Source organism: Drosophila simulans, chromosome 3R, assembly GCF_016746395.2.
Source record: "Drosophila simulans strain w501 chromosome 3R, Prin_Dsim_3.1, whole genome shotgun sequence".
NCBI lineage: Eukaryota > Metazoa > Arthropoda > Insecta > Diptera > Drosophilidae > Drosophila > Drosophila simulans.
This window is the reverse complement of record NC_052523.2, coordinates 18,042,336-18,053,248: the sequence shown is the minus strand read 5'-3', so window position 1 is coordinate 18,053,248 and position 10,913 is coordinate 18,042,336. Positions and strand designations below refer to the sequence as shown.

Sequence of the window (10,913 nt, the reverse complement as noted above, 5' to 3'; positions counted from 1 at the left end):
TCCAATAATAAATGGATATGCATATATATATCCCTATAGCGTCTGCTGGTGTGTGCACTTCCCCCCGCCCAACCCATTTGTAAGGAAATTTAATCAAGCGTTTAATGCCGAGGTGGAACGTCCAGGGAACATAATACACAGGCCATGAGCAGTGATCGTAGGGGAGGGGTGGATACACTCAGAGAAAGGTTCCTTTTCGATAATGGGGATTTGAATTTTATGCTTGTGAGCCCATCAAAGTGTCTCAATTAATATGTGCACTCTATTGTTATGGTTGTAACATTTCATAACTAGTTTATTTTAATATTGAATTTTTGTCGTTTGATACCATCTATTAACTATGATTGTAAATATTTAGCCAGCCAATTACGGAGCTGACGTGACTAATATTTGTTTGCTAATAAAGTGTTAACAACTTGGTACAACATATCGGAATTGAAGAGTGATGATCTTGTCATTGTATTTTAAATAACCATCTGCATTTACTAACGGATCATAATATATCCATTAAGATAGCAGTAAATAGTAATTGCACTATTTTTTTGCAGTGCATTTAGGGTGGATGAGGGGCTTGGCCCGAGCGAGGGCGTTTTTAGTGATGCTGAACAGGGTTCTACTGGGTTGGGTTGGGTTGGGTTGGGTTTGGGTTCGGTTCGGGTTCGGGTTTTCTGAGTGCTTGATGTGCCTGTCATATGTCAGTTCGTCTCCTCTTCTTCCTCTTCTTTTTGTCCTCTCACCTACGACGCTGGTTAATGACATTTTGCAGTTAATTGCTGCCGCTGTTGCTGCTTTTGCTGCTTTTGCTGCCATATGGGCCATGGTCATGGTTTGGGCCCTGCTCGGGATCGAATCCAAGAGATCGGGAGCCCGGCGTTTAGGTCTGGTAAACGAATATGCGTCTGTGCGATGCATTTCCAGGCAATGTAATTTGACTACATTAACTGAATATGCCATAACATGATCAGGCGAAAAGAGAAAGGCCCAAAGGGGCTGCGGACAACTCACGCGCAGGGAGTGAGGGAGGGTCTCGACCTCTAATGATGCTGTGTCAGTGCCCAATCCATCCATCAGACCCAGTGCCAAGTACAGTTTCAGTCGGGCAAACGCAATGATAGCAAATTTATGATAAATGATAGTTTAGATACAAATGTCTTAAAAATTGTTTAGAATATAGTTTATGCTTCAACCTATTTTCAATCATTATTACAAGCAAATCTTATAGAAGAGAATAATGCAAATACGTGCTTGTTATCGGTTATTTATTTATCATTTACAATAATGTGTACATTTATTAAAGGGCTTAGCAATAAATTCCTTCTAAGAAGTAAATATACCATAGCTTCTCCATAAAGTGTGGCTATCTTTTTGATTGTCCCACAATATATACACACTGTCAATATTTAATCACAATTCCATATTTACTTATTTACAAGTCAAATAAAAGATATGCATTTAATTGCGCACATTTCTTATTTTATATTTCAATCGACGTTGATGAAATTAGTCACAATTGAATGCAATATAATCGTTGGGAATTTAACATGCTCAAATCTGACATTTTCGATGGGTTCGCCCACATATCAACTGTCATTATCGGATCATTTGGATGTCAGGCTACCATTGTTGAGGATCCCCTTCCCCCGCCTTTCTTATCTTTTTGGCGCGCACCTTTCCCCGTCGACCAGCAGGTATGTAATATCCTAGAGAGACAACAGCGAACAGGAATCAGATCCAAGTAGGCAGGTACAACAAGCCTTAGCCGAGCTGGCTTGGGGAGTGGGGGGAAGTCCTGGGCGAGGGACGTAGGCGTAGGACGTGGAACGTAGGAGGCAGCGTAACCGGCAATATATATATTGGCAGCAAACCCGTTTTTATAATGTCAATATTCGAATCCTACACGTTCATGTCCATCCACACGCATTAAGCGCGACAGTCGCAAGTCCAAATGATGACGATCACCGGCGACAGAGAACGAGAGAGAACGAGAATCGGCGACGGGAAAGAGACGGGGCTATCGCTACCGAAAGAGACGGCGAATGGAGCGGGGCAAGGAACAAGGAACTGGCAACTGGGAAAGGTACCAGGGAATGGGGATGGGGATGAGTCGCTCGTTGGCGTTGAATTTGATTTTGATTTCACCTGAGTGGCTGAGCCTTTTTCCCTGCCCTTTTGTTGTTCTCCTTTTATCGAGTCAAGTATTTTTGTTTTCTGATTTTCTCCTTCTGCTCTGCTTACCGTGTTCCTTTTAGTGTTTTTGTTTTTGATTGTCAACCAACGCAGCAAACAAATGCAAAGCAACGACCTACGACTTCTCACCGTGAGTTGTGTATTGTTCCTGCGCTTTGTCCTTTTTTTTATTAGGGTACAGTGGTAATTGGATAATATTTTCAATGCATGCTTAAAGATTCGTGTTTTAAATGGCAAACCAAATATATATTTTTCTTTTCTATATATTTTAGTTGGCTGATATGTACTAGTAGGTAAAACCACTTAAGTTTGAGAAAGGTATGTACTTTGTAGTTCATACTGTAGTTCATTACTAGTCTCAGAAATTATGAAAAAAGTTGTATAAATTAAAAAAAAAATTGATTACAATCTATAAATTTTGATATTTGTAATTATTTCATGTTCATGTTATTTCAAATCCACATTTGAGAGGTGGACATTTTCGGGTGACCACTGTTGTTATTGCTGATCATTAACACTTGTTGTTTTTGCTGCTCATCTCGAAATGGTTGTTGGTGCTTATCCTTTTCGCGTTGGCTGTTGTAATATGGCCATATTGAGTTCATTTTCATCAGCTCTTTCTTCATCTGGCTGATGGTTTTGTGTTTGTTGCTCCCTTATTGGCTTGTTGTTTCTGTTGCACCTTATCTGTGTGTTGTTGTCGTTGGGCGTTTGGCGGTGATTGTTGCTGTTGTTGCTGTTCGAGGTTTTGTAATTGATGATGTTTATGTTTGAGTATTGGCCCCCGACACCAACCCCTTCCAACTGATTTAAAGATTACGCACCTACGGGTTTCTTTATTTTCGAGGAGTGCGTGTGGGTTTTCCTCGTCTTCGCTTAAGGGACTCCTGTGTGTGCCTGGCATATTAATGCGAAGATCTTAATTTATTCTAATGGGCTTATCAAATGCTGCGGGGTAATAATAATAATAATAGATAAAGTTGAATGGCGCGCAAAGAGAAGTAATGTAAATAATATGGTAATGTTCAATGGGCTGTGAACGAGCCTGGCGATAAAGCAAGTTGATAAAGGTTCTGTACTGGAAATCCCTGTATTCACAGACTGGTGGCTTAGTCCAGATAAGTAAATCGTGAATCATTTTCGAAGGGATAATGTTTACTTTCAAGTTGAAGAATGGTAATTGGCATCGTATTGCCGATAAAACTGTAAAGTGTTCGAAATTCGTATGTGCAATATCATACAATAGCTTTATGCAATTGCTTGCGTACCGCGTAAATATTTACCTTCATTTGACTTCACTCAAGCGGAAACAATTCAGTGTGCAATGAATTATCTTACTTTCGAGTAAATTTATTAAGCATGCAGTGGGTATTTATCAAAGGAAAACAAACTGCTCATTGCAGATAAGTCAAGCAAATAAAAGCATATGCAAAATGCTACCAAAGAGAAAGGTGCAGTTAAATATAAGTGATTTTTCTTTCTTTCTTTTTCTTTTCTTTCGAAACATTAGCCTAAAATGTTAATATTATTTATTTTCAATCTCGATAAGAGATCATACTATACTTTTACTCAGACTATATTATTAACAATATGCCAACATGAAACTTTCTCCTTCTCAAAACTTTTTTCAAAAACTCCCGCGCAAGTTAAAGCGGACCAAATAAAGTTAATCCGAAAATGACAGCGAAGCTTAGATACCAATGGGATTCTGGTATTTTTCCAGTATAACCAGTTGCTTGATTCAAACGAACTTTCTTGAATAAAAATTGGCAATAAAACAGTAAGTTGCTGCATTACCACGCTTAGATTAAAATTTCAAACGATCTCTTTAATGAACACAGGTTGAATTATCAATTTTTAATTCGAGCCCCGCGAACCGACTCCAAGTTCCGAACCAATCGAGCAGTGCACCTGCAGCCCTGGAGTTCTAGTTCCCGGCGAACCGGTTCAGTTGCAACCAGTTCTTCGCCAATCAATTCCTCACGGGCCGTGTTTGTTTTAAGTTAAAATTAGTAAATTACCCAATGCAATCAGCTTGCCAGGCGATTCCGTGGTGCGCACCTAGACAATCGAGTGCTAATGCTATTCGTTAAAATGCCAAAAACCAGCGGCCGTTGAAAAATCGCTGCCAAATCGGTGGGTTTTCGTACATAAAACTATATGCGAATTGTTCGTGCCAGTGTGTGTGCGTGTGTGTGTGTGTGGTGTGAGTGTGGCGCCCTCTATGTGTGGCTGATGAAGGGGGCGGTGTCGTTGATAAGGGGGCGTGGAACATGAGCAATGCAAATCCTTTAGACAAAGAATCAATTTGCCAATTGTGCGACACTCGAGAGTCTCAAAAGTCCTAAAAGCAGGGCCAAATGCACACACATAGTCAGTGAGTGAGTGTATGTGGGTGTGGGTGGGTGTGTTGGTGCGGGGGGCGGTGTTGGTGGGCGGTAAGGTCGTGTGGAAAGTGTCAAGGCATTTTACAACAGCGGCACACGAGCAAGGTAAAACCCTCGAGCCCGAATACTAAAACCGAGCCAAAAACACCGCGCCCCATGCGCAGCTCTGCATTAAACATGACTCCCAGAAAGTCCTTCGCGGGGATTCCCCGCAAATGCTCCGTCCCGCTCTCGCAGCCGCAACTCAGGTCTCCACTTTTCGTGTGTGCATCGTAAATTGTTGCACATTTAAATATTCATGCAGCCCGGGCAGAAAGCATAGCTTATATTTTTTACGATTACAATTTTGGTGCTTTACACGAATTTCGCACGGCGCCGGCGCACTTTACATCCATGCTCGCCATCTCTCTCGCACTCCTTCGCACTCTCTCGCTCTCTGGCTTTCTCCTTTCGGATTTTTGGAGTGCCATCAAAGTTTTGAAAAGTGTGTTCAAGTGCTGGACCAAAAGGCATAATAATAGTATGGCCAAGACAAAGGTAGTGCCTCTCCCCCCTCTCCCCTACCCTCACCTTCGCACTTTCCCCGCGAACATCCTTGAAATGAGACCCTCGAAAAGGACACATTCTGCAGGTCCTGCTGGCTTGTTTACCTTTTCAGCTGGCCATCATTTCCGTTGCAAAATTCACAACGCCCACTGTGCGGGGATACTTCCTTCCTACCATTGGCACTTTCGACAGCATTTGGTGCATTTGTGGTGTGTGCTGCTTGTAATTGATTGGGGTTTACACCTGATACGAGTGTGATTGACATATCAAACAAGTTTCGGCCAGGCCAGTCTCATTTCCGTTGCGACACCACGAACAGTGGACCCTCGAAAAGTGTTCCCATCACACAAGTGTCAACACACACGCCCAACTTCACATTTTCATTTTGATTGATTCAGATAGCATTATAAACTTAATTATGCTTTTAGTTTGTGAGTAAGATTCAAATGGATCAGTTACAAAATATTTAGGAAATTATTAGTTAATTGTTGCTTATTTTATTATAGTTCTATACAAATCGAACAAGTTTGTATATATCTATAGAACAGGTGCGTCATCTGCTTGACAGAATTCTCTGAAAGCTTCTTGACAGTTTCTTAATTAGACGCCAAATAAATCTGATTAGCGGCCTTCAACTAATGGAGAAACTCACCTCCACCATTTCCACTTGTTATATTTTTCCAGCGCAAAATGCATTTTTAACATCAGCAGCTACGAAAACAGCAACAGCATTAGCGGCAACAACGAATCAACGATTACAGCAACAATACCATTAACAACAAATCATCAGAAGAAACCGAAGGAAAACGCTCAAAGTCTTGGAGTTGCTCACTGGCCGCTTAGTTTTTTGTTTATTTTTTATGTTCGTTTTTGGTGGGCAGTAGGCGACGGGCAAAAGGAAGCGGGAGAAGGAAAAGCGCCGGACACGAAAAACAGGACACAACTCATCAATATTCGAAAAAGCAATTGAGTCGAGGCATCAATTCATCAATTATTCAAAATGACCGAAGACGAAATTCTCTTTGACGACGTCTACGAGCTGTGCGAGGTCATTGGCAAGTAAGTTTCGCCCCACCGGCTATATCTTTAGCCGATTCTGCTGCTGACAGCTGGCATCCATGGCCATTATCTCATTATGTATTATGTATCCGCCCCGTATGCCCATCCCAGCCACCCACAAGCCGTAAATCATGCAACTATTGGCCTGGGACGAAGCCAGCTCCCCTCCATAAAAAACTTTCCCAAACGCCCAACTTTTGCATTATTCAAAAATGTATGACCAAACATTTTCTGTGCTAGTTACTTTTGCTGTGATCATCATAGTTTAGCCAGAAGTTCATTCACAAAGCTGTCAATGTTATTAAGTTGAACTTTGTTTAATTTAGTTTCGTTGGAAAAATATTTTTCACTGATGTTGAAAATGTCCCATTAACATAGTTCAGAGGAGATCAAAATTGATTTACTATTGCTAAGCTGGGTATGGTTATCATGGTACTTCTTCAGGGACGGATGGGGTCTAAAGCCCGTATGTTCTTTAACGACATTATTATTTGAATATAGCTTAGAAATAGTAGTACTGGTTCTAAAATAGTTCTAAAGTTTATTCAATGAAGTGTGAGTCACTAAAGATGACGTTTTTTAATTTTTGCAATTTATAATCTATAAACTATAAGCAAAATTACGACCTTGAATCGCCATAGTTTTCCAAAATAAGGTTGGTGACATAGTACAATAAAAATTAATCACGCTCATAAAACAAGATAATATGAAAGTAGCTTTAAATGAGTTATTGACTAGGAATTTGTAAGAAAATTAAAATTTATTTGTAAAGTAATCATCAGTAATATTATGGCAAGCTTTTTTATTAAACCCCACGTTTGCAACTACAAAGAGAATACATAGTTGATTAAATTTTCTCTTTCTTAAGAATCTTGTTTGCTTTTAGACGCTCGGAAAATATAAATATTTTGCTTTTGTCGAAGCAAGATAAAATTTTATTCGCTCCCATTTAGACACAATCAACTTTCAATTGAAGTTTAATCCGAATTTATTTTCCCCCCTTCTTACAGAGGACCTTTCTCCATCGTAAGGCGATGCATACACAGGGAGTCCAATCAGCAGTTTGCCGTCAAAATCGTTGATGTGGCCAAGTTCACAGCGAGTCCTGGACTGAGCACAGCGGGTGAGGATTATATACACAATACACCTATATAGATGTATACACTCCACTTTTATTTTTGACGGCACAATGAGACGACCTTGTTCGATTTGGCCCCGGGTTACCGATTCCTGACTCCTCCAGAGCGCTGTGTGAATAAATTATAATTAAGCTGCTCAATTATTCAAAATTATGCCGCTGCCACACGTGTAGCACGCCCCCAGGGCTGCCCGTTAGCCAGCCCAAGACGCCAATTAAAAAGAAATTGCTCAAGTGCAAGGGCGCCAGGACCTGAGCCTGAATCAGGACATGGACACGAACCCGGACGTGGATGTGAATGTGGATGTGGACGAGGAGCAGCCATCCGGCCATTGACTAAATGATACATGGCAGGCACATAAGTCAGCGCTAAGTCCATTAGTGCCACTGCCAGCTGGTGTAGAGGGTGGTGCTCCCCACGTGCCCCATTCCAATGTCAACTAATTGCCGCTGTTTGCCCCAACCTCGCTCAATCTGAACTCACGCCCCCATTCTCTGCATATTTTTTTCTTGCAGATCTGAAGCGCGAGGCCACAATATGTCACATGTTAAAGCATCCGCACATTGTGGAGCTGCTGGAGACGTACAGTTCCGAGGGAATGCTTTACATGGTCTTCGAGTTGTAAGTTGTCAGATTCGGTGGTGTCCTTGTGCCCATCGCTAATGTCCTTTCGCTTTGCACTCTTGCAGCATGGAGGGCTCCGACTTGTGCTTCGAGGTTGTGCGGCGTGCTGTTGCCGGTTTTGTCTACAGCGAGGCGGTTGCTTGGTGAGAATCGAGCGGCATTGCCACAATGCCACAATCTGCGTTTGTTTTGGCCCAAAAGGGAGTAAATTATTAATTATAATTAATTAAAGGACGTGCCCGGCAGTAATTTGATTTGAGCAAACCCAATTTAGTTGTCTATTCGAGAGATTAACATCCAAGATAATTTATAAGAGTAATTAAACGTGTGCTATTTAAACACAAGTAACAAGTAATGGAATAAATCAAATTAAACGAGGCTACTTCTATTTTATACTTATATATGGCTTCTGTATATAAGTATTCCCAATTAAGTAGATGCCCAAAACAAGCGCAAATGAAATCAAATGAGGAACACTAAATATTAACCCATCCTCTCTTCTAGTCACTATATGCGGCAAATCCTGGAGGCACTGCGCTATTGTCACGAGAACGACATCCTGCACAGGGATGTGCGTCCCGCCTGCGCTCTCCTCGCCACCGTCGACAACTCGGCGCCGGTGAAACTTGGCGGCTTCGGATCGGCCATTCAGTTGCCCGGCACCCGGGAAACCATAGAAACACACGGACGGGTAGGATGTCCGCATTATATGGCGCCAGAGGTGGTGACCAGGCGGCTTTACGGCAAAGGCTGCGATGTTTGGGGTGCCGGAGTGATGCTGCACGTCCTGCTTTCGGGCAGATTGCCCTTCCTGGGATCCGGAGTGAGGTTGCAGCAGTCAATAGCTCGCGGTCGGTTATCGGTAGGTGGAGTCTCGAATGCTAGACTATTCTCAGCTTTTAAAGATAACATTTAATTGATAAACAATTTCTTTTTAGTTTGAAGCACCGGAGTGGAAATCAATCTCGGCGAACGCCAAGGACTTGGTCATGAAAATGCTGGCCGCCAATCCACATCACAGACTCTCCATCACCGAGGTGCTGGATCATCCATGGATACGGGACCGGGACAAACTACAGCGCACTCACCTGGCGGACACGGTGGAGGAATTGAAGCGCTACAATGCCCGGCGCAAGCTAAAGGGTGCTGTTCAGGCCATCGCAGGAGGCACCAACATGGATCCGCTATACGCCACCGATGCGGACAGTTAGTATTTATTCGTAAAGTCCCATATTTCTTGCAAACCAATCGGAAAGTACTCATTTTACTTCGGTTACTGAATCATAAAGTAGTACATATAGAAATTCTATACTCTATTAAATTTCTTAACGCATTGGTTTCTCTTTTGCTCTTGTGAAATTCTAGAAATTCGTTAAGCTATGTTGCAATTTGATTTCAATTCTGCCTTATATATTCGAAGTTTAACTGAACAACATAATCACATCAATTTATTTAATGTCTGAAGCTGAAAATTCAATTTGGTTATAACACTGCAGACGTCATCATGCAATAAGCCTATAGATTATACACATTCAATTATGTCGGAATCTGTTCATATGTTATTCCTTTTATTGCAGTGCCCATAACCGGCGCCACGGACGAGTGGGCCGACGAGGAAGCGGGCATCGAGGCAGTGCAGCGCATCTTGGACTGTCTGGACGACATATACTCGCTGCAGGACGCACACGTTGACGCCGATGTGCTGCGGGACATGCTGCGCGACAACAGGCTGCACCAGTTCCTGCAGCTATTCGACAGGATCGCGGCGACAGTGGTGACCAGCAATGGCAGAGCACCGGCTGCCGAGGCCGTAGGCCGATGTCGCGATGTCCTGGAGCTGCTCTCATCGACGTCCGGCGGCAACTCACTGGGCGGCAAGTATGCCAAGGACGAGCTGTTGCAGCTACTGGCCGCCCCCCACATGCAGGTGAGTGGCAAGCTGGGATGACAAGGAGCGCCCTGCCTTTCTTGTTTACTCTTACTCTGTTGGGCATTTTGTGGCAAGCTGTATTTTGCAATAATCTGGCAATCACCGGGCTTTCTGGTTCTCTTTGTTCGCCTCTGTGGTCATATCAATCTGTGGTCCACTCGAGCCGCCCAATTCGCTTTGGCTTAAGCTTAAACAAATTTGAAATGTATTTAGTGCGGGCAAACACGGCGGCGATGAAGTAAGAGCCTGGATCTCAGCCATCACTCGCAGGACTCGCTCGCAGACAGAGTCACTAATCCTTTGCTTAAACAGAGACTCATGCCAACGGCGTTCAGTGCTGTACATGCACATAAATACACTTCGGCAAATAATTGTATATAAGTAAGAGGAAATAATGAATGTATCAAACAGATCATATATCAGGCACAGCAAGGGTGGTAAAAACTACGAGTTAAAAGCCTTCAATTCCAAGCTGCTGTAGAGAATGTTTTATTATGAACTTGTGTCTGCACAAGGTTTGTGATTGTTAATTTGATATATATTTTTTTAAGTGTAAGCACATATAGCAGCTAATGCAACCAAATACAAACAGTTTAATCAGAATAAACCGAAATGAATTTCGGACGTAGTCAGGCCACAACAACAGCTAAAGCAACATCAGCAGCAGAAGCAGAATCAGCATCAGAAACGCCAGCAGCATCAAAAGGAGCAAGGGAAACAGGAGCTGGGGCAACAACATCCGCACCCTGCTGGCTCCCGGGCTCAGTTCCCATTTTCCCGCCCGAGGGCTTTCTGCGCTGAAAAGTATGCTACGAGTACACGGCTCAAGTGCCATCGTTGTTCCGACTACGTCGGCATATGGCCATCCGCCTTCACTCCTTCAATCCCTCACTGCTCCACTCTCCCACTTCACTCGGCAGCTGCGAAAGGGGCACAAAAACATTTAACGATAGCGAAACAAAAAATAAATAAGCAAAAAACGGACAGGGGCTTACTTTTTGTTTCGACGAAACCTTAAATATCCTTACGGCCCGATATAGG

General features: G+C 42.8%; 1 protein-coding gene across 5 annotated transcripts in view; it reads left to right on the top strand.

Annotated features, from left to right (window-relative positions):
- The first annotated feature begins 4,107 nt into the window (after positions 1-4,107).
- Positions 4,108-10,913, top strand: part of LOC6729005 (peripheral plasma membrane protein CASK) — a 39,338-nt gene continuing 32,532 nt past the window's right edge. For 4 of the 5 annotated variants that reach the window (XM_016174951.3, XM_039295416.2, XM_039295417.2 and 1 more), the window contains exons 1-8: positions 4,109-4,323; positions 5,805-6,179; positions 7,190-7,302; positions 7,834-7,939; positions 8,008-8,085; positions 8,447-8,804; positions 8,881-9,148; positions 9,520-9,869. In XM_016174951.3, the coding sequence (XP_016035668.2) occupies positions 6,121-6,179; positions 7,190-7,302; positions 7,834-7,939; positions 8,008-8,085; positions 8,447-8,804; positions 8,881-9,148; positions 9,520-9,869 (1,332 nt within the window). In that variant the 5' untranslated portion in view covers positions 4,109-4,323; positions 5,805-6,120. Of the gene's footprint in view, positions 4,324-5,804; positions 6,180-7,189; positions 7,303-7,833; positions 7,940-8,007; positions 8,086-8,446; positions 8,805-8,880; positions 9,149-9,519; positions 9,870-10,913 lie in introns of all 5 variants that reach the window. The other variant, XM_039295423.2, reaches the window with a different exon arrangement.